The sequence below is a fragment of the Patagioenas fasciata genome, chromosome 16 (genome assembly GCF_037038585.1).
Source record: "Patagioenas fasciata isolate bPatFas1 chromosome 16, bPatFas1.hap1, whole genome shotgun sequence".
NCBI lineage: Eukaryota > Metazoa > Chordata > Aves > Columbiformes > Columbidae > Patagioenas > Patagioenas fasciata.
Genome location: NC_092535.1, coordinates 8,729,217 through 8,756,965, shown reverse-complemented (window position 1 = coordinate 8,756,965; position 27,749 = coordinate 8,729,217). Strand labels below are relative to the sequence as shown.

General features: G+C 44.0%; 2 protein-coding genes across 2 annotated transcripts; one reads left to right on the top strand and one right to left on the bottom strand.

The window, feature by feature from the left end:
- The first annotated feature begins 846 nt into the window (after positions 1-846).
- MTG2 (mitochondrial ribosome associated GTPase 2) lies at positions 847-6,817 on the top strand. The gene is made up of 6 exons (XM_065850090.2): positions 847-1,085; positions 1,938-2,085; positions 2,642-2,757; positions 3,411-3,629; positions 4,741-4,879; positions 5,290-6,817. The coding sequence occupies exons 1-6, from the start codon at positions 858-860 to the stop codon at positions 5,682-5,684; spliced, it is 1,245 nt and encodes a 414-aa protein (XP_065706162.1). The 5' UTR covers positions 847-857; the 3' UTR covers positions 5,685-6,817.
- An 8,629-nt stretch (positions 6,818-15,446) lies between these two features.
- Positions 15,447-20,218, bottom strand: HRH3 (histamine receptor H3). The gene is made up of 3 exons (XM_065849845.2): positions 19,993-20,218; positions 19,527-19,693; positions 15,447-18,618 (listed from the first exon to the last, which is right to left on the bottom strand). The coding sequence occupies exons 1-3, from the start codon at positions 20,201-20,203 to the stop codon at positions 17,740-17,742; spliced, it is 1,257 nt and encodes a 418-aa protein (XP_065705917.1). The 5' UTR covers positions 20,204-20,218; the 3' UTR covers positions 15,447-17,739.
- Between the last annotated feature and the right edge of the window lie 7,531 nt (positions 20,219-27,749).

Here is a 27,749-nt window from a genome sequence, read left to right as displayed (position 1 = left end):
CTTGAGGCCGTTTCCTCTCGTCCTGTCCCTTGTTCCTGGGGAGCAGAGCCCGACCCCCGCTGACTCCAAGCTCCTTTCAGGCAGTTCAGAGATCAGAAGGTCTCCCCTCAGCTCCTGTTCTCCAGCTGAACCCCCCAGGTCCCTCAGCCGCTCCCATCACACTTGAGCTTGGAGGAGACTGAGGGGTGACCTCATTCATGGTGATCAATATGTAAAGGGTGAGTGTCAGGAGGATGGAGCCAGGCTCTTCTCGGTGACAACCAGTGATAGGACAAGGGGCAATGGGTGCGAATGCAGGAGGTTCCACTTAAATATGAGAAGAAACTTTTTCACGGTGAGGGTGGCAGAGCCTGGCCCAGGCTGCCCAGGGAGGTTGTGGAGTCTCCTTCTCTGCAGACATTCAAACCCGCCTGGACACCTTCCTGTGCAACCTCATCTGGGTGTTCCTGCTCCATGGGGGGATTGCACTGGATGAGCTTTCCAGGTCCCTTCGAATCCCTGACATTCTGTGGTTCTGTCTGTGAATCTGTTCCTGCCCTGCTCAGCCCTGGGATGCGCAGGGTCGCTCTCTCACAGGCTAATTTAACCCTTACGGGAGCGAGCTGCGTCCGGGAGGTTCTAGGCTGGGACACAACAAGTGCCTTTGTGCGCACCCCGGTGCCCAGACTCTCTGGGCGGCTGCTGGCGTACGAGCGGGACCCGCGGGCTGAGCGGAGACGGGCAGAAACCGCCGGGGGCCTCCGAGCGCACCTTCCCGCGCTTTCGCCGCAGGGGGCGGGGCTGGGGGCGGGGCTGGCGTGCGGGCGGCCGTTGGGCGGGACCGGGCGGGCGGGGCTGGGCCGGGCCGGGCGGGCGCCATGTTCGCTCTGTGCTGGGCCGGGCCGGGCGGCCGGGCGGTCCCGGCGGCTGTCAGCGCCTTAGTGCCGCGGTGCGGGGCCGGGCGGTTCCATTGGAGGTCAGCCCTCCTCCTCAACCCGGTGCCGCTGCCGGCGGGGGGCCGGCAGGCGCCTTTCTCCACAACCTGCGTGAGGTGCTCGAAGAACAGACGGCTGAGGCAAAAAAGAGTGATTTCGGAAAGGAAACTGGTAAGTCCTGGAGTGAATCAGCTGTCGGTTTGTAATGCAGTTGCCTCTCAGATACCTCTCAGCAAACAGAGCTTGTCGGCTCCTTGCCGTTCTCTACTCACGATGATCGAATAGATGAAAATCATGCGAGGAAATACCTTTCTAAAATCTGATAAACTTACTGAATAGTGAGGAAATAACTCTGCCATGTGACACTGTGGGTGTTCAGAGGGGTTGTGTAGCAGTAAGTGTGACTTCAGCCCCAGCACCCCTTGAGTTGACAGCGAGCATAGGTCCATAAAGCAGAAAGTCTTATGTAACTTTAAGGCTAAAATATTGTTTCATTTCTCCTTCTCTCATAGTGTTACATAGTGATCAGATGCCAGACAGACAGCATTTTATGTCAAAGAAACTGCAGGGTCTTAGAACTTCTTTTTTTTTTTTTTTTTTTTCTAATTATGTGCCTATGGAAAATCTTATTTTCCAGTGATCAATAAATCATTTCCAACTTAAAGCAATCGTTTCATATCTCGCCATGTGGTGGTGCCAAATACTTCTCTAAAAGAAGCTTTTCAAGAGACCACTGCTCATAGCATGACTTAAATTTTCAGGAGTTAAGGGGTTTTTTCAGTTGCTTATCTTGGTATCAATACTAATACAACTTTTCCTCCCTCACATGCTGTTTGGGCTGTTTAATTGAAGTGACCCTTATTGCTCATTCTCATTATAAAGTCCCTTAGTAGTTGACAGAATTTGAATGTTACCATAATCAAGGTTGTGTGCTCTCTTTTCATCTGGATATATGAACAATCCACGTGTTGGAAGAAGACTGATAAACTGTACTTAAAGGATACAAACCCATCCTTGTTACAGACACGCTACTTCGTGGATCACCGCAAAGTGCGTGTGGTTGGAGGCCAAGGAGGAGCGGGAGGTCACTCCTTTCACAGTGAACCCCGAAAAGTATTTGGAGGTCCTGATGGTGGAAATGGGGGTGATGGGGGTCATGTCATATTGAAAGGTAACACTCACTAGTTCTCTTTTGTTTCACGTTTCCCTATCACTTAAATGTCAAAAATGTTAAAATGGTTATTTCTGTGTAAGATGTCTTTGCTTTTGAAGCTTTGTCCTGAGCTGCAGTAACAGGGACATAAATGACACTGGCAGTGTTAGAAAGCGTTTTTTTGAAAATCAAGATATTTTGCAAACATTTTAGTGGCTGGTGCCACTTACGATAAGGCTGGGATCTGATCAACTTTTACTCTTAAGATGGATAAAACTGCTTCTGCCATCACCCTGCTGCAAAATCTGCTAATTTAAAAAAATGAGTAAAGGTTGATTTTGGAATGTCCACTTAATAAAGTGCATGGTTAATAAACCTAAAAAGATATGTAAAGGCAGTTAAACTTTATCATAACTTACATTAATATTAATATTTCCTGATGTTATTATTGAGACAGTAAATAGGATATGCATTCATGCAGTATTCAAAAAGAGAAAGAACAGTCAAGAAGTTTCTCTTCTATGCCTGTTCTGCTAAAACAATGTGTTTAAAACATGCATATTTATTTTTACAGCTGATCAGCAAGTTAAATCACTTTCTTCAGTCCTCCCCTTCTATCAAGGTTTTAATGGAGAGAGAGGAGGACGCAAAAACTGTTATGGAGCTAATGGTGCATACGTGTATGTTAAAGTAAGTAAATTAAGGTTGTGTGCTACTGTTTTAGCTTTCTGTTAACACTGCTGATCTGAGAGCTGGATGACCTTTTTGTGAGAGAATCTCATGTTTGTTATTTTCATGGAGCCTTATGTTCTGTCTCTGCTGAGACAGGGCTGGTTGGCACATTGACAGATCAAGCCGGTTGAAATTGTTTATAAAAGTTAAAGTTCTTTGGAAGGTACACTTGACCCAAACAAATACGGTTCTGATTTGCTTTACTTCTAGGCATCATATGCCTAGAGTAATCACAGCACAGAACTTCTTAAATGGGAGCAGAAGCAGACTTTTTTCTTCTGTACTTTTTTTCTTTAACATGCCCGCTTTGGTGCACACATACAATGTGTTTCTTAGGTCACTACTGTGCTTAGGCTTCTTCGCATAAAATGAGAGAAAGAGGCTTATAGTACTGTTAACATTTTAATGAAGTGTAGATGTCTGACAGTGCTGTTTGGGTCCAGAAAGCGAGCCTCAGGAAGTACACTTCTGTTCTTGGATGCCCCAGCTTGAGAATGTGAAGGAATAATTTTCAACCAGTCTGAAATCAGCTGGTCAAGTATCTGCTGAACTCAGCTCCGCTGCAGGCTTTTAAGTGTCAGCGTAATGCTTGGATCTCTCTTCACTCTTAGGTCCCCGTAGGTACGTTGGTTAAGGAAGATGGGGAAGTTGTTGCTGACCTCACTAGACATGGTGAAGAGTATGTTGCAGCTTACGGAGGAGCTGGAGGGAAGGGTAATCGCTTTTTTCTTTCCAATGAAAACCGAGCTCCAACATTATTCACTCCGGGAGAACCAGGGCAGGAAAGGGTCCTCCATTTGGAACTGAAGACAACAGCTCATGCAGGACTGGTGAGTGTCCAGTGGTTCTTCAACTCCCTTATCGCTGTAGGGTGACACTTGACTGACTGAAGAAATAATGTTTGATAACATTTTTGTTAGCCTTTTGGTTTGCTTGTTTAGAGATGCAACTTGATGCTTTCCTGTTGGTAGTTGGTAGAAGGATGTCCAAAATGATATGCAGAGCTGTCACTCTCTTGCTATTTGACGTCATCCTACTTTCACTAGAATCAACACTATATATAGAAAAGCAATGTGGAAGATTCATGGGTGATTAACAGATTTGCTGATGATGTACAGCAGGCTTGGTCTGCTGATTCTGCAGGTGACCAGTACAGTATGGAGGGTTATTCTAAATTAGTTTCTGTTTTCTTGGTTTTAAGAAAATAAAAATGTATAAAGTTCAAATCATCTTCTATTTCATCCCTCTATTTCTCTTTTTACAGGTGCTAACATTTGACTTCGTTAGTTCCAGATTTAGCATCCTCTGAAATTAAAATACTATTTAGACATGAACACTAAGTCAATTTAGGATATCCCAGAGTATCTTCATTTCTAGAATGGGTTTGTTTAAAATCTTGCCTTGCCCCAGAAGGCCAAGCTTCAATTTAATTCTTTGATATCAAGATTATGAGAGAGCTGTAAAAACCCAAGCTTGCAGGCATTCTGGTTACTTCTAGGCCAATGTATGTTACTGAATCAGGGACAAAGTTAATTGTGAATTCTTTTGGAAAATAATAAATAACACAGTTAAAAAACACAGATAAAATGGAAAGTGTAGGACTAAGTGTCATATTATTTCAGGGTAAAAGTGTTCTTATGGTATGTACATTTTTGGTTCTAAACAAGGGAAGTACTTAGGGTGGCACTAAGAAATTTTAGGGGACCCTTCTATATTTGGTCTGTTTAATGTTTATGATAAAATACACATATAAGTAAAACAGTGTTTAGGAGAAACAAAAAAGGGAAAGCAGGATGTTTTTCAAACCTAAGTACACAAAATTAATGTTGTTATATTCGTGCTGGAAGAACTTTGCCACATCTGTAAAAGCTTACTCTTTTTTTTTTAATTTTAATCGGGTTTAACCTGGAATTATGGCTTTAATAAGTGTGTGTATTCCAGGTGGGCTTTCCCAATGCTGGCAAATCATCACTTTTGAGAGCAATCTCCAATGCAAGGCCAGCTGTGGCTGCCTACCCATTCACAACCCTCAATCCCCACGTCGGTGTTGTCTGCTATCAAGACTACGAACAAGTAGCAGGTAAGAACTGTAGGATGTTTTGTGTACCTTGATGGCAAGTTGTGTCACCTGGTTTATTCTTTGAAATACTTCAGAAATAAGTTTGGCAGTTCTGTAGAATTCTTGCGAGTTTTAAATAACTTCAAACAAAACAACACAGAAAGCCCATTTTATGTTCACTTTTATGTGCCCTTGATATCAAACTAGCAATCTTTGTTCTGTCTTCACTGGAAAACTCCAAATTTAGGGGTTTTAAAAGATAATAGCAGCCAAACTTAATGTGAGGTATGCTTTAATATTGATGCATTGAGATGTAATCGTAACAGTACTTTCACTGGCCAGTAAAAGACTGGTTTGGTTTTGTTGCATTGTGGGGTTTTTGGGGTTTTTTTTGATCAGTTGGATTCACTGTCAAATTTCTCCCATTGCAGTTGCTGACATTCCTGGCCTAATAAAAGGTGCTCATCAAAACAGGGGCCTCGGGATGGCCTTCCTCAGGCATATTGAACGCTGCCGCTTCCTCTTGTATGTGGTGGATCTCTCTGTGTCTCAGCCTTGGATTCAGCTGCAGGACTTAAAATATGAACTAGAACAATATAAAAAAGGATTGTCTGAGAGGCCTTCTGTTGTCATCGGGAATAAGATCGACCTCACTGAGTCCAGGCTCAATCTGCCGCTCCTTAGGGAACAGATAGATGAGCGGGTCATTGCACTGTCTGCGCTGACAGGGGACAACCTGGAGGAACTGTTCTTGCATTTGAGAGAACTGTACAACACTTATGTGAAGACAGAACAATCACAAGGGCAAAGCCCAGTCAAGTGGTAGGAGCCAGACCTACTGTGAACTATACTGAAAGGAGGAAAAAAAATCATAATTTGATTAGATTACATCTGTGTGGTTTTTGGTTTATTTATGGGGGGTTTTTTGTTTGTTTTTTAAATGCAGGGGTCACAGCATTTGGACTTGTTCTGGACTGCTGCATTGGAAAGATTCTTTTGTTTGCTCACCTTTGAGATGTCTCAGGTGTTTCACAGCAAAATTTGAAAATTGTAATCATGATGAGTGTTGAACTGGAAACCTGGGTCTTGTTTGGTATTAGATAACTAATTATGGAACGAAGTGAATGCTATCTAGTAGAAACGACTGAAATTCAGGATCCGCAGGAGATGCTGGCTTGCTTTCTGCATCAGAGTGAAGTGACTTCTCAATTTTTCACTAGTCAAAAACTCTAAAATAAAAACGAGGTGGTCCCATGTTTATCTGTTTTTATACCATTCCAATTCTGTCGTCCTGTATAACTTTGCGTTTTTCATCCCTAGTGCTTCTGAATGGTGCATCCTTAAAAGTCTGGCTTTCCTGGAGCCCACGAATGATGGACTTTTTTCCCTGACTGCCTGTGACTGGACAAGGCAGTCTTGTTCAATCTCGAAATTAAAGCTCAGCTTACACCCTCCTGTTGGATCAGTGTTGGGATCAGCTCTGTGATGGTAATTGTGAATTAGAACTATGCTTGTATAAGAAAGAAGGTGCATACCCCTTCTTAAGATCACAGGTTTTTATTCTGAATAAGTGCAATGTTGACTCAAATGCCTGGATTATTAAACAAAAATATAGGCAAACCAGGTAATTACTTGTTCTAAATTCACATTCTGAGTATTTCTATCTGTGGTCAGATGTGGAAAGTAATCTCTGCATTATAAACAGTGATATTGGTATAAATATGATTGGGGAAAAACGAAAACAAATATTAAATCCCAAAGTGGCTCTCATGTTTTGTTTCACACTTGCTTCATCCCTGGGATTTACCCAACTGAATTATGTAGAAATGAATATTCCGTTCAGTCCTTTTGTTTCACTTTGTGCAGCATTTTTTGGCTTCACTGTTGTTTTTCTTTCTGTTGCTACATGTTTTTCAGCCGCATTTAATAAAACCAGGAGAAGATTGCCTGAACACAAAAGCTGGTGACGGTACTTTGCAGAACATTTGATACCTGCAAATACTCTGCGCTCTCTGTATTGTGCGTTTGGCAGTCTTTGAGAATGACAGAGGCTGCTTTCAAAGACTCTGTCCTCACAGGAGCTTTCACGCTTACTTCCTAGTGTTTGTGTAACCTCTGTTCTTAGAGTGGAGATTATTTTGTATACTGACGTGCAGAAAACACAGCAGGTCGCTGGGTAGCTTAACAGAATCTCCAACTGATCATATAATTGGTTTCTTTCTTAACATTTCAGCCACCTGTTCTGAGATGACAGTACCAAGTCCCTAACCACATGCTTGTGGGGTTCAAAGAGGCTTCATGGTGCTTCTGCTCCTTCGTCTATCAATGAAAAGTGCCAAATAGCTCCTTTTTAGTGTTGGAACAACTGTTTGTAGGAGCTTGAACTTATTGTAGTCAGTGTACATCTGTACCAAGTGAGGTAACCTCATGCTGGAGGTCCCTGCGGTGATGCCGGACAAGCGGCCGTGTGCTGCTCCGCGCGACACAGACATGGTGGCTTGAGTCACATTTCTCTGTACTGCTCCTTCAGTTTTAGCGTGAAGATCTCTTGCATTCCACTCTAATTGTCAGGTACAGAACTGCAGAGCCACCTCTGGTTCTGCTGAAAATAAGGTATTTACAAAGGAAACTTGGAACAAAGAAGAAAAAGTAATCAGGTTAAGAGAGAGAATGATGAGTTGTGCCAGGGAAGAATGATGTGCTATCACATTTATTTCCACTTTTTTTGCTGAGGTTGGGGTGGGCAGGCTTGTTTTGCTTTACATTTTGGAGGGGTTTGGGGGGATTTCTTCTGCATGCCTTTCCTTAACTAGCTTTTGCTTTCCTCTGCTGAACCTTTTGATGTTGTCCTTGCTTTTCAAGTTGACAAGAGGAAAGAGATGAGGGATTTTATTTCTCATTCTGACAATGAGCCTTATTTTAGTGGGAATTGAAGCCCAGGCTGTTTTATGTTTTATGTTTCCTAGAGAAGCTTGAGCCATAATTTTGTTTGGCACTTTACATTTCTAGTACTCATCTTTTTAGTACATGATTACAAGTGTATTTCAGTGCTAATTGTGTTTGTTTATATTTATTTGCAATCCTCTCCCCCTTTGTAGATTCTTGTGAAGTGTAGGTGGTATCAACTGAACAGAAGAAGAGAATGTTAATAAAAAACAAGCATTAAAAAGGACCACACTTCTTAAACATATGGATGTCAAGGACTCATTGCAGTACATCAAATACAACATTGAATCAGCGTCTTTAAGCATGGTATATTTTGCAATCTGCTTATACAGTTTTGTTAAGCACTTTTTTTTTAATTACTTAATACTTTTTGAGGTGAATCAGAATGTGTTTGCACTGAATCGAACAGACAGCAAGAAAAATGAGCCCCTCGCTGAACTCACATCGAGCAGTTCCACTCTGCTGCGGCACCGTGCTGGGAGGAGAGCGAGTCCGGTCACCCCAGTGCTGGGGGGACCTAACTTTTGTGTAAATTTGCGGTAGGTTAATAGAGACTCAGACTTGAATGTGTTTAAAAACTTGTAACCTGTTGATTTTAAATGTTTATTCCAATTACAGAATTACAGGAATGGCTATGAAGCAGAGACACTACTGCTAGTAGAACGGGACCTTACATAGTTTGCGTGTTTGTCCAAGCTACAGGATCCAGAACACCAGCTGAACTCCTGTGGTCCCATCTGCCCCAGGATGTTGCAAGCTGGGCTCCTTGGCCAGCACTCCTAATGCAAGGTTAATGTTGGGAGCAGAGGTCAGGTGTGCTGTAGGTGTGCAACTTAATGAGATATTAATTGAGTGGCAGGTGGAACATAATGAGAGAGTGGACAAGCTGTTGGGATGCTAATGTGTTGTTTGAACTTTAACTCTGCAATGGAAATTAAGGGACAATATATACTTTGGCTTAATCTGTCTACAAATATCATTGTTGTGTAAAAATTGATCTTTACTAGCAGCAAGATTACTTTAGGAGACACCATTATCTGGAGATTGTTGTCTTGCATAAAAGTTGTGAGAGATCAGGCTTTTTGGAAGCAGTAGCACATTGTGCAGTGTGTATAGGGAAAATAGTTAAGTTTGGAGCTCAGTGTGCCTTCAGCAGGTCTACAGCTCTGCATTCCTGCAGAAGTTATAGTTTGGTTTTGAACCACTTCAGTTAACGATGAAGCTCATCACCATTGTGAAAATGGCTTTGATATAAATGAAAACTTTGTCCTGATATTGCTGAGCTTCATCGCAGTATTGATGTGTGCCTGGCCTTCAAAGAACAGCTTTATTTTCTTCTGCTTATCTTTTACACTGCAGTTTCCAGAGCTGTTCCCCATTAACAATTCTCCCCATCTTGTTAAATAGGGATTAATTGTGCCTGCACTATGGAGGTCTGGAAAGACTGAAGTTATTAATATTTGGAGGGGAGCTTATATATGTGTGCTAATAATGATAAGGGGTGATTTTGCAACTCCTGCTAATAGAACAAAGCTACCTTCAGGCTGCCCTCTCCATTTTTCTCTATGCAGTTCTGCAATTTATTGTGTGGTATGTGCCTATTTTTCTGAGACATGAAACATAGCTGGTAGGACAAAGGCAAAGAGATTTTTATCAACCTTGTTTTAATATTGAGACTGTGTTTGTCCTTCGTTTTCCCACTGAGAGTAATTTTTCATCTCCTCTTTCCAGATTGAAATAGAATTGTCCAAGGTGGCCTTAACAGCGGCTGATTTCTTATCCGCAGGGTTGGCTTTTTTTTTCCTCTGCCACTGTTTATATGAAATATCGCTTTGCACTCCTTGATTAGGCTGTATTATTTGCTTATTGCTATACTCTTGTGTCACCAGGATGGAAGGACTTGTGTATTATATACGTATGACGAGTGAAGACCAAAGACTGGCCATACTACTAAACCCTGTAGTTCTGCTTTAATAACTAACTCATGTCTGCATGTACAGTTTCAGTAAGAGGTAATGGGTATGGCTGGTTAGCTTTGTTATGATCCATTTTATTCTGGTAGCATTCCATTAATTTTAATTGCAGTCACTCTGGCATAATGCAGTGGTGACCCAGGCCCAGGTTATGGGTTTTTTTGTTGTTTTGGGGTTTTTTTCCAGCTTGAATGTAGCATTGCAGCGTACTCAGATGCTGTTATTTTATGCCATGGTTATTAGGTAAAATAAGACACAAAGCATGAAGAGCCTTTTGCTTTTTCAGATATGCTGAAAATGTTTTATATAGACAAAATCACCTTTTAAAATGCGTGCTTTAGAAATGCACTTAGATCCAGACTTATTAACACTGGTTGAAATGCAAGACTAAAAACCAGCTGCAGAACAAATCACCTTTTGTTATTAAAATCCCCAGTGGGTGCCGTGTTTTCTTTGAAACTGAAGAAATCGATAGTCAATTAATGTGTAGGTAAGAGCTAATATTTTAGAAAACATCTATGGTTTGGGATCAGCTTTAGCATATGGAAAAGCTTAGTCATAGTTTTAAATATTTGAATCTTGACATTTGGTTCTTCAGTGCTTAATCACCATTGAGACTGGAACAGCAGTTTCCCAAAGCCTTGTGAATCCCCCCCAGCACATTCTTTGTACACACACTAATCAACCATTGATGGAAGTTATCTACTCATTGTCTAAATCCAGGGAAATTCATCTTCCACTCAAAGTGGAAAATGCTTATGAAGAAACATATTTGTATAAGGCAATGTAATTGCTAAAACACTGGTTGTCGAGAAGACATCTGTGATATTACGGATGAAATATCCATATTTTGATTATCTTATTCATGAAATCATACTGGTTTGTGGCTATTCATTTCCTGTTGTTTTCCTCTCTTACAAATCAGGAAGATGGGTTTGGGCAGCTAGTTTGTTTTGTCCAGACAGGACACACATTTATCACATTTAAAAAATAACTTGGTAAAAGGTCACTCTATTAACTCAATTTTTTTTTACTGCGTTCTTTTAGCAAATGTTGATTTTCTTCCTTTGCCCACCCCCACACCAGACACGTCATGGAAGTTTTAAACAGTAGCTCAAATCAACAATTAGTGGGACAGTGAGCTCTGTCTAGAAAAACAGAAACTGGTAACATTTACTAACTTCAGTGCCAGAAGTTGTGTTGTTGAAGCCGGTCCATCCGTGCGATGGGTCAAGTCCCATGTGAGCTCTGCAAGGTCCTTATGGGCACTGGAACCATAAATGTAAAGAAATCATTTTATTTCGGTGTGCTAACTCATCTCTGTTTCTATATCAACTGAAATTTTCTAACTTCGTGAACTAATTTATCGCCATTAGGAAATTGGTTTTAAGGGATGAACATTTCAGGTGTTTTACACCGTATCTTCTTTTTATATATATATTACAATACCTTATGTTTGAGAGTGATTTATTAACCTTCTTTGACTGGTAGAAACTAAATCACAGAAAGCTTGGGATGGCTTTTTAAGGTATTTAGGATTACTGTAACAGTAAATAAAACTTGATTTGTAGACAGATAGATGGATAGCAAATTGCCAGGTGAAACATATGCAGTTTATTAACTGGTGCTACTAATTAATGTAAATTATCACTAATTAAATGTTCTAAAGATAGTGTGGGGTTTTTTTAGTGCTTGTTAAATATATTGAAGTGACTTACGAAACTGAAGAGCACAGAACAGCTCTAGAATTGTACATTAAGACTAAATTAAGTTAGTGCTACAGAAGTTAATGTCCTAATGTATTTAGTCTGGAACAAAAACAATAATTTAACTAACCAGGGCGCTTGATGAATGAGTGCACAGTTGGAAATTTGCATTTAGTGAATACTCAAGCTAAAAAATAGCTATGTTACCACTTCCATGCTAATAAAGCCTGAGTGCTTATATATTAATGGTGAAAATAATTGCAAAAGGTCACAAATGTAATTGAATAAAGAGGGAGCTTGTTCAGATTTTCTCTGAAAATATCTTACGGTTGTTCTTGTCTTTGATAGTTCATATATCTGCTTTTCTAAGGCAGTTGGGTAAACCCCTCAGCACACAAACACTTCTTCAGAGACTGCTGTATGAGTGGCATTTAGGGCAACTAAATGTGGTTTGTGTTGCTTTGGTGTGGAGGAGGCAATTCTCTTGTATTACCTGCTGATTTGATAGCTTGTCATGCCACAGTTCTGATTAATATTGATTAGAAATCTTTCCTACTTACAAAATGTGATTGAAAGGCACTCAAGTGGTGCACAGTGACGGTACTCGCTGAGTTAATTGCTGAGGTGAAAACATGGTTATTAAGATGAGTTGCCCATAATGACCTTAAGTAGTTGGTTTCCCAGTCGTTAGCCTTCTGTTCAGTACTTTGGCTGGGCAGCCTCTCAAGAGGTAAATGAAGGAAGGTTATATTCTGTTTTTTTCACAGGAAATTAGTATAAACCCCATGTTTTCAGGAATGGTATTTGAGATGGTCACTTTGTAGCCAAGGTCAAGCGCCTGTGAAACTCCAGAGGGAGGATTCCTAGGGGATTTCAGCTCTTATCTTCCTGAACTAGGTGGACTGTTCTGCATACTTCAGTCCACATGAGTTCTTCTCCCTGACAACTTCATCAAGGATATATTGGGCATTTTGGTCCCCTGCTGAGGGTTTGTTTTCCCTTGTTGCTGTACACTGGCAACGACCATCATCCCTTCATGCTTGATTTCAGTCTTTCCCTCACTCTAGAACCAGCTGTATGGCAGCATTCTGCTGTCTGTGTCGTTCTGGGAAGTAGTTTGTGGCCTTCATTTCAATTTAAAGTACTAATGGCAGCAACAAATGATCTTCTTACTTGTTGCTTTCACGAATTTCTTGAATAACAGCTTAATTCCTGTTTCTCAGAGTGGTTGACATAGGCTTCATGCAGGTATTATACATATTATTTTATCCCTGTATATTTTGCATACAAGCTGTATCAGAGTTATTAAACAGTGCTTATCTATAATGGCCTGTTAAATTTTTGCTTCTTAGAGTGTGAATTATTCTCATAATGGAGGGTAATTGCTTTGCTTTGTCAATCCATCATCAATTCATGCACACTGCAGGGTGTATGTGCAATCTCATGTTCAAGGAATTACATATGCAACTCCCATTATTGTTTGTTGTTCAATAAACAGCTTCTAATGACTAAAGCTGTGTGTGAGCTGTTACTTAACAGCTAAAAAACCTGCCAGAACTGTTGTTGCCCTTCTAGCAGAGACCTTATTGTTGTGAATGCTGAGATATCTTGAGTGAGATTATTAACTGCTTTGCAGTCAGTTTTCCTTCAGTGCTAATTGTGCTGCTAAATCCTAGGATATTGTGTTAAAAATTGTTCAAAAGCCAGTGTCGCATCGCAGATGCATTTTTGTACTTAAAAGGATAGATGCCTGATTGTGGGCATAGTCTCTGCCTATATAAACTCTGATTTTGTCATGAATTGTGTATTTACATGGACAGGAGGGATACTTGTGATAATTGTACACATATGCACCACAGCTACCTATTTTCATACCCTTTCCTTGACATCTCTAATATATAGTAATTTTATGCTATAGCAGGGGATCCTAAGAATTATTGCCCGGTATTTGATGTATAAGAAAAGCTTTTTACAACACAACAAAACGTCCTGCTTGGTGCATCTGAGTCATTTAAAGAAATGTTTTATATTGTAGAATTTTACAAATGGAAAAATAAGTCTCCCCCACAAATGAGCATGCATAGCTCTACCTATAATGCCCGGTAATTGGATTAAATATTAATTTCCTTTTAGCCAGACTGTGCAAGCAGCTTGCAAATTACGGAGTAAAAATGTGAGGCTTGTAAGACCCTGGTAATATGTAATGCTCATGCATCCTGGACTCTGGCAATACAAACGGTGCTGATTTAATGAGTCATCAGCATTCCTGAGCTCCCAACAAGAGGTTTAGGGACGACATGGGTTTTCTTACCTTTTATAAGTCTCCCTCTCGCAGGCAGCAGTGGGTTTGTTGAAATGAATGCCAGTGGTAGTTTTATATCTCAATAAAATGATCGTAGTAGGTGTGACACCTGATACCTTCCACCCTGCAGAATTCCTACTTGCTTTTCTAAACCCCAGAATTCCTTTACCCTGCAAATGCAACTATATTGGCAGAAAAGGGTGTTGTGCAGAGGGAAAGAGGAGATGCAAGTCAAGGTGAAGGGAACACAAGTGCTGTGAGTTCCCTGCAAGGAGAGCTCCCAAGTCTTGAATGAACAGTCAGCTCTGTGGTGGTAGAAATTGGGAGAGCTCATTCCTTTTGTGGCACTCGTCATCCAGGGTGGCCAGCAAAGTGGTTTTATTCTTTTCTGCAATACCCACATCAGAAATAAAGGTCAGAATAATCCTTATTGTATCTCATTTATTTGCAGAATGAGTTCTGTGGAGCAGAGAATGTCTCTTTCAATACCAGGCCTACACTGCAAAGTTGTGCTGGTGTCATTGCATGTGAGGTAGGGTTATGAAAAATCAAACCTCCCTCAAAAATCACATTGTTAAACTTCTTTCTAGCAAGGATACCAACCCACGGTCTTCCCATCCTCATTCTGCTATGAAAATAGATGTTCTTTTACAAACATGGAAGGAAAACCATTAGCATTCTTCCAAATCAAAATATAATCACAACTCCCAATTTCAAAGCCCATCCCTCTCAGCAAATCTCATTAATTATTCCACACAGGTGTCTTTCGACAAAAGCTCCTTCTTGTGTTTTCTCCTCTAGCCTCCTACTTGAGCTAATGAAGCTTCGCTGATGCCTCTGGAACAATGGAGCAATTTATATAACTGCAGGTTGGAGGGAACAAGTAAGGAACGGTAATTGAGGGAGCAAAGTTCCTCTGTCTGTGGAAAGAGATTGCTCATTATTGCTGATTAGGGAGGAAGCATTACAGAACTGAAAAAAAAAAGTAGCTGTGCTGAAAAATGTTCTTTGATAGTCTATTGACAGGCGGACGCTGCTTGGTGGAAGCACCCCAGACCTCCTTATGGTGACACTTCCATCCCCCAGTTAATGGAGTGGGGTTTGTATTGGGAGAACTGGAATTACCTCCACACAGTCACTTAGCCTGTTTCTTTAAAAAGCTCCTGGGTAGGATTTACAGCTGCATGAACATTGTTTGCTAACGCTCCATGCATGAATTGGATACTTCTCTCCGGAAACAGCTGACATGGTTTTCTTCTATGTGCTTCCACAAATATTTGATGCATATTCATAATTACAGCGAGTCTTCTTTCATGGTTTTTGAAAACAGGTCCTGTCGGCTCAGTTTATGTCCAGACAATAGGAACGGGGCATTTTTTTTTTTAGCAGATATGGCAGCAAAAAATATATATTGGTGTTTTGTAGGGTAGTTGACAAGAAGCTGTATGTTGTCTAGTGGTAATGCATTTTCACAGCTCATGTTTCATTATGCCTAGAAGCTCCCTAGTCCCTGCCTCTTCCAAATGCATATAGATATTTATATTCTGGACACTAAAAATCAGCAGAACTCAGACACTCTTTTAAGCGTATTTGATTTAGTCATCAGCTGCTCTGAAACTTCAAACCAGCTCATAAGGTTTTCAGTGTGAAAACCAGGCTCAGGTGCGACCTCACGGCCAGGCATAAGTAGTTATTTTTCTTTTTTTATTTGGCAAGGCAAGAGCTCTTATTTCAAGATGGAATATAAGCATCTTCCCTGCAAAATCCACCAATGAATAAATGAATAAAATGACTTTCAGCCAAGTGTAGGTAATACCGCCCCTATGGAGGTCAGCGACTATAAAAACCTTGTGCAAAAGGCCCACAGTGAAGTGTGTGCGTTTCCTCACTCTTAAGGAAAGGACTTTAAGACCAAACGCTTATTCTGATGCTTAGAGAAAAGTACTGGTAGGACTTTAAATTCCACAGGAAATACTGATGTCCTTAGTGGGACTCCAGGGCTGCGCGGTGCTCGCACAGCTGGCACGTTCGCTTCCCGCAGGTACGCCGGGCTCTTACAGGCTCTACAGGCTTCACTGTCTTCTCAGACAAACCCGGAGATGTTTTGCTTTCAGTTGGATTTTACCATTTCCAGCCACATCCCGTTTACCGTATAATGTTTTATGAGCTTTGTATAAAAATACTTTATGGGGCTTTTCGGAAGGTAGCAGACACAAGGAAAGGTACAAGCAGGCTCAACAGCATATACTGACAATTCTCAGAACAAGTCCTTTAAAGGATATATTTTAACCCATATATAATGGTCTGACCGAACATGTCACAACACTTAAATGTCCTACAGACGAAACAAGACGTCATGTAAAACCTGACTTCAAATGACAATACTGATCTACTCAACAAATGGTATGGGAATAAAGTGGGATGGTAATTTCTTTTATTCCTAGCAGCGGCCGAAAAGCAGTCTGCTTACAACAGCGAAGTGTAATTGGCAATCACAACATCATCAGCTTTTGGGTATACTTTACAGCATTTGGGTTTCTATTTGTACATGTAGTTTTCAGACTTATTATCTTGAGCTCCTCTGTACAATACTGTTAAATATGAGCATTTACCATGGCAACAAATTACGTATTTGTGTTCCTATATAGCTGAGCAGTGCCAGCAGAGGTGCGGAGCTGAAGTCTTTTGTTTTATGGTCTTAATATATTTATTCCCAGAGAGATTACAGAAGAAACAGGCAAGTCTGATGAAGCATGACATGGAAAGCAGAGATGAAATGCCCAAGGTTTTACATTAAGACTGAGGCTAGAGCCCCAGACTTTTGGATCTGATGCCCTGTCTGTGGAATATATGACTGCTAATAAATAAATAAATAAATGAAGAGATCGATGCTTATGTTGCCTGGATCAGCTCAACCCGGGTCTCCATTCAAATGATGTATTTTCAAAGGAAGCGTGTGAGAGTTGTGGAATTTGCTAGAATTAAGAGGTCTGAAACAAACTTTTAAAAAAGAACACAAGTTTCACTTCTCCCAGTGCTTGTCATTCTCTAGCGAGTCGCCAAAAGAGTATTTTGTTAGATCCTGCAGAATTGATTTTTAAATGTCTTTGGGTCGTCAGGAGGGGGCTGCGGAGAAGCCGATTCCCTGCCGGCACCTTCACCTCGGCACCACAGCCCTCGCCGTCGGGTCTGCGGGGGCTCCACGTCCCGCAGGGCCAGAGCTTGGGTTTGCACAGCTCCGGGCAAGGGAAACGCTCCCTGTGCCGTGTGGAGGCAAAGGAAACCGGATCAGTTTTGACACAGGGATCAGGGAATGCCGACAGAGTCCTTCGGGATGCTTGACACCTCTGAGTCTGCTATAAACTCCTTAGGACAGAGATTTGTCCCTTCATAAGGGAATGGAAGGGACATCTATTGCACCACATGCATCTAGACTATGGCTGTAGCTACTGTAGCAGTAATGAAAAATGAGGTGTTTTCCTTCTGTTTCGTTCTTTTCTTTCTGTATCATTACGTGTGTATAATATCTTAAGCATAAGGAAAAAAAACCCTCTCATTCGTGGGAAAAATCAGGTTTGCAAGCAGCTTAGTCCAGTGGTTTTAGGTTAGATCTTTTTGTTGTTGTTAGCTTTTATTTTTCAGGTTTTATTTTTCCTTATTTTAACAAAATGCTGGTGCTGCTCCGGCTGACTAGGTGGCAGCAGAGCTCTTTCGTGGCACCTGCAAGTGGCGGACACAGATTTCACTGACTGTGGTTCATGTCAAAAAAACCCTTACCCTTCTATTCCAAGTGATTTTGTTGTTGATGGACTAGAATAAAGAAACAATGGTCTCACTGCTGCCTTCCTCACATGTCCCAGACCAGCGCTCCCACATTCTTCCAAGGATGCAACCACTACGGTGATTTTCCATAACACAAGTGTGTTAAAGAAGGTTCTTCTCATCCTCACACTTTCAGTAGTTCTGAAGCGGATCGTGAGGCTGAATCTTTAGCTTCTTGGGACAGAGGAGTTTGACAAAAGCCCTTCTGAAGCTGTAGTGGCAGAGAGGGTAGAGGACGGGGTTAACAGCCGAGTTGATCCACAGCAGCCAGAAGGAAGTCTCGTACCAGTAGTCAGAGATGCAGTGACCATGGCAGCCAGCACGGATGATCATCAGGAGGGTGTACGGTGCCCAGCAAATCCCAAAAATGCCCACGATGATTGCCAGGGATTTGGCCACTTTCTTGTCTCTAGAGAGCCTGAAGCGTTGGGTCATGCTCTGGGACACCACCTTCATCCGCTTCTCCAAGGACAGAGTGCATGCAGAATTTTTACAGCTCTTTTTGTTGGAACACTTGGGTTTCGTGGAGCTCTCAGAGCTTGTTGACAGCAGGTTGTTGGCACTGAGGCTGGCAGTGGAGGCTGCTGCTCGAGCTTTGCTCTTAGAGAGGTCGAGGGTTTCCACTGGCTCCTTCTGCTCCCACTTACAGCATTTCAAAGAAAGCTTCGCTTCTGGGCTCATTTCCATCTCTTCTGTGAAGGACTGGTTGTGCACTTCATGGAAAACATCCAGGCGTAGTTTGGTACGCTTCTGTATGTTCAGGTAAATGCTCAGATTGAAAAACAGCACACTGATGAAAGGGGTGAAAAACTCCAGCGTAGAGGCTGTCATGAGAAAATACCAGTTGTAGAAAAACTCAGCGTAGCATTCCCCAGTGGGTATGATACTCCGGCCTGATATATACTCCCAGCTGATAATGGCAGGTCCGTAAAGCAGGAACGCCAATACCCAAACCATCACCATCTTCAGCACTGCTTGCTTGGTGTTGCCTTGCTGGGCTCTGTAGGCAACCTGCAATGGGGAAATCTTTTCTTAAGTATGGCCACACAACCCAACTGGTTGAGGTTCTTCACAGATGAACTGTTAGTGTTCCTGGCAAAGTTGCTAGGCAATATCTCAGCACTGTAACAAATTCACATGCCATAGGCAACGGGAGCAATTGCTAGATAAATCACACTCCTGCAGGGAAGACTTAGAACCCTCATCTCACAGATCCAAAATGAGACGTGGCTTTTGCTTAGTGGAAATGTACTGACTTGGTTGGAGCCTGGCAGTCGGCCGCACTCCACCACTCACTGGAGTTGTCCCCGGCTCCCCCCAAACCTCCTGGGCAGAAGGATGATGCCTCAAACTCCTGGGTTTTGCAGATGCCTCGCCCTGGCTCTCTCTGAGCCTCGTAACTAACCTGTGTTGTATTTGGAGTCAGGGAAGAAGAAAACAGCAATGAATCTAATCTGCCTGCGGATCGCTCGTTACCTTCTCTGGAAGCCGGGGTGTTTTCATCTCACCCTGCACCCAGAGAGCTCAGGGCAGTGGTGCCAGAGCTGGTACTGCAATCTGCGGCCTCGGTAGCCAGGGAGAAGCTGGGAGTCCCACTGCAATCTGCCTGTTTGTCCTGGAGATAATAAGCCCCTGCAAGTCAGTAACAGGTCTGCTCACCTCGCTGACTCACTTGTACTTCGCTATCCTGTCATCTGGGAAGGGAACACCTGCACAACGGGGTCTGAACCTTAAATGATTTAATTATGCCAGAAGTACTAACCTGAAACCACAGCTGAATTATATATTTGTGGGTAATTATTGCTTTCCATCACAACCTGAAATTTTTGGACGATTCACAGGGCTATTAATTATTGCAGAGAATCGGGAGAATAAAGCAGGAGAGTTATTCTCCTCTCAGCTGCCATGACACGACTCACCGCTCTTGTCACCGAGAGGAATCTGTCATAGCTAATCAGCACGATGTTGAAGACCGAAGAGGTGCAGAGCAGGTAATCAACTACCAGCCAGAGTTTGCAGAGACTTCTCCCGAAGATCCATCTCCCCGTCAGCACATAGGGCACGTACAGGGGAATGCAGAAGGCACCTGTAACCAGAGGGGTCCGTTGGCCCTGGGATGGGGGGTCTGCACTCCGGCTGCCCCCCGGGATGCCGGGCCGGCTCCTTCCAGAGCCCCTCACCCAGCCGGGGGTGTCGGGAGGGGCCCCGGGGCTGCGGGAGGGTATCGGGGCGCAGGAGCGGGGCTGCCGGAGGGGACCCCGCGGGTGTCGGTGCAGGGGGCAGCCCCGGGCGGTCCTGCCCGCTCCCCGCTGCCCGCCCCGCCGCCAAGTTGCTGCCGGGCCGGGGCTCGGCGGGCGCGGAGCTCCGCGGGGGGCGGCACTTTACCTACTAGGAAATCCGAGATGGCCAGGTTGAGGAGGAAGAAGTTGTTCTGGGTGCGCAGGCTGGAGTCCGCCACGAAGGCCAGCATAACCAGCGCGTTGCCCGCCACCGTGACGGCGATCAGCAGGGCCATGAGCGCGCCCAGCGCCGCGGTGCCGGCGGCGGCGAAGCGCCCGGCGGCGGCGGAGCCGTTCAGCGCCCCGCCGCTCTCCATCGCCCGCGCCGCTCCACGCCGCAGCCGCGGGGCTGCCGCCCCTCCACGGCCCGCCCCGCCTCCCCGCCCCTCCGGGGGCCTCAGCTCCGCTCTGCCCTGCGGCCGCTGGGACCGGCGCTCCAGCCCTGAGCATCCCTGGGTCACCCCAGAGGAGCCCCGAGCCCCTGGGGGCATCCCCGCATCCTCCCAGAGCAACCCCGAATCCCCCAGAGCAAACCCGAATGCCTGCGAGCATCCCTGCATCCTCCCAGAGCAACCCTGGATCCCCCAGAGCAACCCGAATGCCTCCAAGCATCCAAGCATCGTCCCAGAGCAATTCTGAATGCCCCAGAGTAACCACAAATACCTCCAAGCATCCCTGCATCCTCACAGAGCAACCCTGAATGCCCCAGAGTAACCCCGAATACCTTCCAGCATCCCTGCATTAGTCCAGAGCGTTCTTGCACCCCCCTAGAACATCTCTACATTCCCCTTTACTCTCTCAACCTGAGAGCATCCCTGCATTAGCCCAGAGCATCCTTGCATCTGCCTAGAACATCCCTACACTCCTCATCCTCCACCCTCAACCCAACAGCATCCTTGTGTCCTCTCAGAGTATCCTTGCATTCCTCCCAGGAATATCCCTGCATCTCCCCAAAGCATCCCTCCATGATAAAGGCCATGGAGAGTGCTTATGGCTCCTGCATTGAGGTCTCTGCCTCAATGCAGAGGAGTGGAGGTCAAGGCTTAACTTGTCTTTAATCAAAGGTCAGCCAGGTGGTGGAGGAGAAAGGGTGATGCTCTTACCCCGCACTGGCAGCAGGAGGAAGAGCTGAAGCTGCCCACGAGCAGGCATCTCTTTACCAAGTGGCCACAGCATTTGGTCTGCAAACCAAGGAACCCTTGCCCACAGCCCCCGGCTCCAGGGCCATTAATGCTCCCTCCTCCCTCCACTTGTTTAGCTTTTCATAGCTAAAGAGAATAACTTCTGTTTGAATACTTTCTTCAGCTGGCAACGAAGCCACCTGCAGCTGTAAGACCTCGTAAAGCGCCGTGCCTGCTCCAGACTGCAGGAGTGGAAACATCTTCACGGGTGTCACGTCACCAGGGTAGGATCAGCTCACCACAGTCACCAGCTCTGGAGAACGGCACGAGGATGTGCAGGGCAGCAGCACTGGAAACCAAAGATACTGACCGAGCGCTTTTCTTTCTGGGGAAGTCTGATAAGTCATATACATCTTTGAAGAACACAGATGAAAAAAGCAAAGCAAGAAAATTGTGCAAACCCAGGAACATACATGAAGCTAATGCCCAGGGGGTTTGCTGTCTTCTGATTACTCCAAAAGCAATTTTCACATCAGGGACTGTTATAGACTCGCAGAATTCCTCTTCAAACCCACTACCATGATCGCTATCTTGATAGCAGATGCTGATCCTGCTGGGAGGAGGCAGAAAAGGCTTTTTAAAATCACAATAAATCATTTGCAGGCAGCAGAGCTGGGAAGAGAGAACAGGCAGGGAGCCTGCCAGGCACCCACCAAAGCCTGGCCTCCAGCAAGGACCAGCTTTGTCCTGTCCCTTAACTGGCCCAGCACAGAGACAACATGCTGGCTCCACGTTGAGATCTGGGATTTCTGTTTGCAGGTGCTCTGCAGGGGCTGCAGCTGTGTGACACTGTGTGTCCCCTTCCTCAGGGAGCCAAGTGTCCCCACGCCACTCCACAGAGCAGAGGAAGCAGTCCCTGCTGCTGCTGCGTCCTGACGGAGGATGTCACTGTGGGCTCGTGGGAGCCACGGGTGGGAGAGCAGAGGATGCTGCATGTGGGACAAACTCCCAGTCAGTGGGATAAGAGCTGAAGGGTGTGATCCACCCTTGGGAGGCTTCGAGGAGCTTTGCACATGGCTTCGGCGCTGCTTTGAGGAAGAACCACACTTGAGGAAGGTCAGATTTAACCAACTGAATTCCCAGCAGGGTGGGGAGCAGCCCGGCTGTGCAGCTGCAGCATGGCCACAGCGGAGAGGACCTGGATTTTGTGCAGATTGTCGCAGATGTGATGTAGAAAGGGCTTCTTTTTATATTTTCTTCTGTTTTCTTCTGAACACACAAACCGCTTTCATTCTGTGGCTGTTTGTGATCTGATGTTATTTGTAATCTCTAGCTATTCAGACAACCATTAGTATCCATTGAAATGTTTACAAATTCCAAATTATTGTGTGCATGTTGCAGCACTATCACTCAGAGCTGTTTGCCATTTGTTAGCTGACATTCGTTATTCAGAGTTTTCATGATTCAGATAGAAAGCAGAAACCATACTTTGCACCTAAGGTAATTTATAAAGTGATTTACAAAATGTAACGTGCACAAATCTCAATTATTGTTATTATTCAGAGTAATTTGCCAGGAGTGTTGGATAAATAAGAGATGACAGAGCCGAGCAGACTGTAGTTTTCCTGGTCCTGATGTTTTTCTCTTGCTTCAGCAGAAAGACAAATATGTATCCAATCGATTTCTGGAAATACGCTATCTTGTAATAAAACAAAGGAAATCACCCAACCTAGAAGGGGTAATTAAAGAAGATTACATACAGACATGCAAGCAGATGGAATGATAGTTCATGTTTTGACCTGGCTTACACAGTATATCTGCCACATGTGGATATTGCATATATTCATAAGTGCTTATCTATTTTCAGAGAGAGTGTATCGATCACCCTGCAGTCAGCCGTGAGTGTCCACAGCCTCAGACCCTAAGTTCTACTTAATCTTTCTGTACATACCGGGACCAAAATGGGACCTTTCCGGAGGGCCAGAGCTACAGCTCAGCTATAAGATCTCCTGAGCCTGGTTTCTGTTGATTCTAAGGTTGTGACGGGAGCTGGGTTTGGCAGATGAGGAGGTGTTGGGGATGGCAGATGCTCCCGGCTGCAGGGACGTCCCAGCTGCTTGCAGCGGGGTGGTGGAGGTAGCACAGCTCACAGCCTGGGCAATAGGTGATTCAGGGCTTCCTGATCACAGATTCATGGTTCAGCCACGCTGCAGACAAGCCCCAGAAGCCCCCAGGAAGGGTGCAGAGCTGGGGACAGCCCTGCTGCCACTGCCTGCAAAGCAATTCCCCTCCTGGGGGCCTCCCCAGCAAGGGGACCGGGAGCTCTCCTCCCCTCCCTGCTTCCTTCTCTGCTGTATTTTTGAGAAGCATTTAGCTTGAACGTGAATTCTGCAGATGTCCTATATCTTTACAAAGAGACAAGGGTAATATGTGGCTTTTTAAGGCTGCTTTGTACTGGAATTGAAGTCTGCACTTGAAAGTTGTTTCGCATTCAATCAGAGAGTGAGTAAGAAGTGAATAACCCTCTTGTAAGACGGGGAGTTTCTCTGTGATGTGCAGCCTTCAGGCTAAGAGACAAATAGCTTCTGCAGCCTCCTGGTGTTGAGGGAACATGAGCTTTGGATGTAATTTAGCAGTTGGCCTTGTACCACGTTTTGTGCACTGCAAAGTCTGTGTCTGGGGACCACCGACTGCCGCAGGCTTTGGTAAGCCTGGCTGGTGACCACGCTGCAGGCTTTGCTAAGCCTGGCAGGTGACCATGGCCTCTCTGGTTAGTACTGGCTAAAGTGGGCAAACAGGTCATTGGTCTGACTCATGGGGTGTTTTGTACATACTTTGTATTCATGTGGCTTAGAACCACTTGCTTCTGTGTTTGCTGTTTATTATTTTAGTTTAAAGGTCCTAGAGGGACCAATTTGGGGTTTTCTTTGCATAGATAGATTTCCGCTGTTTTCTCCTGTGACTTGGAGAATTTAGATTTACAGGCTGGACAGAGGAGGTATGGAGAAGTTCTGCCTTCTCCAAGAATTTGTGTCCAAATAAACTTTCCATGTTTCCAGGTTTAATTCTCCTTTTTTCTAAAAATTAGCATCCCGTAGTTTTCTTAAATCCCCATAATTTCCACATTATGAAAATACTATGGTTTTATTAAACACTCAGTTCAAGATGTTTTCACAGTAACACTCGAGGGAATCCTTGAGCTACAAGGCATATGCGATAGCCCATGTCAAATCACAGCCTATTATACATGCATCTGTTTTACCTTAGATCATTGTCACTGTTTACCTCATGTATTTATTTGCAATTCATACAGATCTCAAGGCGACACACACCACAACACTGGATGTGGAGAACCATGCTACAAAACCAGTTTTCAGCTTCTTAGAAGTGCTGTAGAGGTGCTGAGATTTTGCTAGATGCTTGTTCACATTCTTAGATCTTGTTAGATGCTCCTTCTCTTTCTAATAAACCAAGAAACTGCACTGCTCCCTGTTCTGTCAGTGATGAGCCAGCTTTGTTGGCTTGCTTTGTTATTTTTATCTGATCCACTTAAGTTTATTCCATGAAAAGTCTGGTTAACTCTGAATAGTACATTAAAGAGTTTCTTAAAGACGGCACCACCTTGCCTACAGGTAGCCCTTCTATACAGTAAACACGGAGCGAGGAGGATATTCCTTTTCAGTTGGTTGATTCAATATTGCTACATAATTGACAGCATCTCCCACATTCAGAGACTGTGCTCTTCTCCAAATGACAAAGTGATAATCACGTCTGAGTCATTAAAACAAAAACAAATTAATGCACACCATCTCGTTGCAGTTTGTCTTGGAGATTTTATGACCTGAAATCACTTTCACACGCATCTCATTCCAAACCAACTGAGATAGTTGCAGCCAAATTTTACGTGCAATATACCCCCGACTCCAGAAGGCAGCAGATGGCTGAAAAGGTTAAAAAACTTGCCGTCCCACTACCCCAGGCACATCTATAATTCAGTGCTTGCTCTGATGTGCTTGGCTCCAGTTCAGGAATCATATGGTGCTTCAACATCAGTAGGAATGCCTCTGCTGTGGGGCACAGGTGTGTGGGCAGAGTGTCCCACCCGTAGGTGAGCTCAGATGTGCCGGGGCACACACGTGTGATTAGTGTTGCTCTTGCTTCTTCCCAACGAAGAAAAACGGAAGTTCCCATTTCTCCTGGAATAAATCAAATAAATCCATTTTATTAGGTGTTAACAACGAGAGGGTTATTCATAAACTGTAGGGACAGGTGTAATGTTCCCTGGATGTTGATCAGCCTCATCCCACCCCCCAGCGGAGGAATTTGCACTTTGGTACCAGCTTAGATCTGTATCATTGCGATTACACAGCGAGGACAGCTGTGTCCCCAAATCAAGAGTTATGGAAATCAGAAAACGCATTAGCATCAGTAGCATTTAATGAGGAAATGAGAGCTTTCTTGACATCTTCTCTTTGACGTATGTCTGCCTTTGCATTCCCAGGGAGGCAGACCTTCCACAGCGAGGGGTTTAGCTGGGCCAGGGGTCCACGAGGATGTGCAGGGCTGGAGACGTGCAAGCTCCAGACCTCCAGGAGAGATACTGTTATTGCTCTGCATGAATTGCAGTTTCTCCATTGCTTATTTCTGTCACATGGACCCATCTTGCCTGTGAAACAAACTTTAAAGAAAGAGATGATTGAAAAACCTCTTTGTGTTCATGTCTTTACTGGTGAGGGTTGCAAGTGCTCTGGCATTCACACAAGCATCTGCCACTTTGAAACCCGTCCCTTTGTTTTATTTCCTCCTGCCTTTCATCACGGGAAATGTTAATTCAGTTTGGAAAATTCCCTTTTTTGAGATCCTCTCGCAAGTTCCCAGCACTCGTGGGTGAGAGTAAGGGCAATGTGCAAAGTAAAGAGATCCCAGAGCAGCTGAGGATGAAATCTCTGGAGGAACCTTTGAGCTCCGGCTTTGCCGGACCATCCGGCTGCTGCGCAGGCGGGGAAGCCAACCCCCAATATTAATTTTTTACATGGAGCATCAGAGAACAGGACGCAGAAAATGCCAGGGAACATTTCCCATTCTAGAGACACCTTTCCAGTGAAATGCTACTCTTTGATATATATTTCTCTTTTAAAGACAAAACCAATAATAACTTGTCTGTCAAACTGGGGGACTTGCTAGGAATGACAAATAGCTTGGCAATCCGAGCGTGGATGGGACATCACGGGGCCGGTTGTTGGGTGCGCCGCATCCTGCTGCTCAGCCAGACGTCAAAACGACGCTGGTGGAAGGTCTTTTCCTTGCCATATTCCAAGGGCTTGAAGTGTGCAAATTTAGTGTTGGATAAAGATGACGATGATGACAGGAATAGTCCTACACCTTGTCACTTCTTTCTTCTCCTTCCTTCTTTTCTCTCTTTCTTTCCTGTTATCTCTCTGTTCCCAGCTGTAACCTGCAAATCCAAACTCCCAAAGTGTCCAAAAATGTATCGTTTAGTGCAGAGAGACTATTGGTGGTTGGATCTGTCCCAAATTGCCGTGATTGTTTTTGGCTTCTTGGGAACTAACTCCTTAAAATTACAAATCACCTTGTTATCAAATAAAGTCACATTTCTAGTCTTGTGCAAACTTTTGTAAGCGTGAAAATGCTGAGTTTAGCTACTCTGGGGGTGGAAAACACAGCAGAACAGATGAGTAATACAGTTAGTAATGAAATAACTGTCTGATCAGAATTAACACCTGGTTCTTGTCAAGGCAAATTCAATATTGCATTTTGAAATGAAAATTTCAGAGCACAAGGGGAATAAAAGCAAAAGTTCTCCTGCATCTGTCAGCTTTGGACTGAGTTGGCAGCTGCTGTTGAGACCAATAGATGTTTTCAGGGAGAGACAGCAGGGTCTGGATAACAAGACATGATAACCATGTGCAGCTGCTACCAACGATGCTGGAAGCATTTTTCCACATGGAGGAGTAAATATTACAGCTCGGTTGAAAAACTATCAGTTAAATTTGGCACTCCGTCAGGGGATGGTTTGAGAAGCAGGGCTGGGCTTTGTTCCTAATATTCTTAATGGCAGTAAGTGGTGTGGGTTAGAAGTGATGTGAGGACGTTTGAGAAGGACTAAACAATTTCTAAATGAAGCCAGTGCTGTTCCCAGGCAGATGGAAAAAACGGAGCAGCTGCAGAGAAATGAGCTGGGTTTCTCTGGGCTTTGGCGCATGCTGCAGCACAGTGTGCTCCTTAACATTTCATCAGACTTTGGAAAACTTCATGACAATAAGCAATTAGAGGGCTAGAGTTGAAGCCCATGGAGTCCATGGTTTTCTTCAGAGCTACCACCAGGTTCTCATGGGAGAAGACCTACAAATGTCAGCTCTCCCGCTTCCCGCAGGGGGCAGGGAACCCATTGGTAAGCTCATGTAATATTTAACAGCCTTCCTGGGCTAATGAAGTATATTACTTTATATAGTAACTAACATATCTCTAATATGTATCAAAATTTAATTCTGTTTAATTCAGCTGCTCAACATGGGCCTGATTCTCTTCTCCCTCACAAAGATGCAATCACATTAATTCATCATGTGCATCAGCGGGGACAACGTAACCTTCGTCCTGCCAGATCATTTCCAAGCACAAATACAAAGGTAACTTTGCTCTTGTCTCTGCACAACTTGACTGAACCAAGAGAATTCCTTCAGAGTCACGCTGGCATAATGGAGAGCAGAAGCTGCCCCCAAAC

Excerpts from the sequence above, each read along its gene's own strand:
- MTG2 (XM_065850090.2), top strand. The coding sequence starts at position 858 with ATGTTCGCTCTGTGCTGGGCCGGGCCGGGCGGCCGGGCGGTCCCGGCG. Across the intron at positions 2,758-3,410 it reads GTGCATACGTGTATGTTAAA|GTCCCCGTAGGTACGTTGGT; the intron begins GTAAGTAAATTA and ends CTTCACTCTTAG. Across the intron at positions 3,630-4,740 it reads CAACAGCTCATGCAGGACTG|GTGGGCTTTCCCAATGCTGG; the intron begins GTGAGTGTCCAG and ends TGTGTATTCCAG.
- HRH3 (XM_065849845.2), bottom strand. The coding sequence starts at position 20,203 with ATGGAGAGCGGCGGGGCGCTGAACGGCTCCGCCGCCGCCGGGCGCTTC. Across the intron at positions 19,694-19,992 it reads CATCTCGGATTTCCTAGTAG|GTGCCTTCTGCATTCCCCTG; the intron begins GTAAAGTGCCGC and ends CTCTGGTTACAG. Across the intron at positions 18,619-19,526 it reads TCCTCTCGGTGACAAGAGCG|GTTGCCTACAGAGCCCAGCA; the intron begins GTGAGTCGTGTC and ends TCCCCATTGCAG.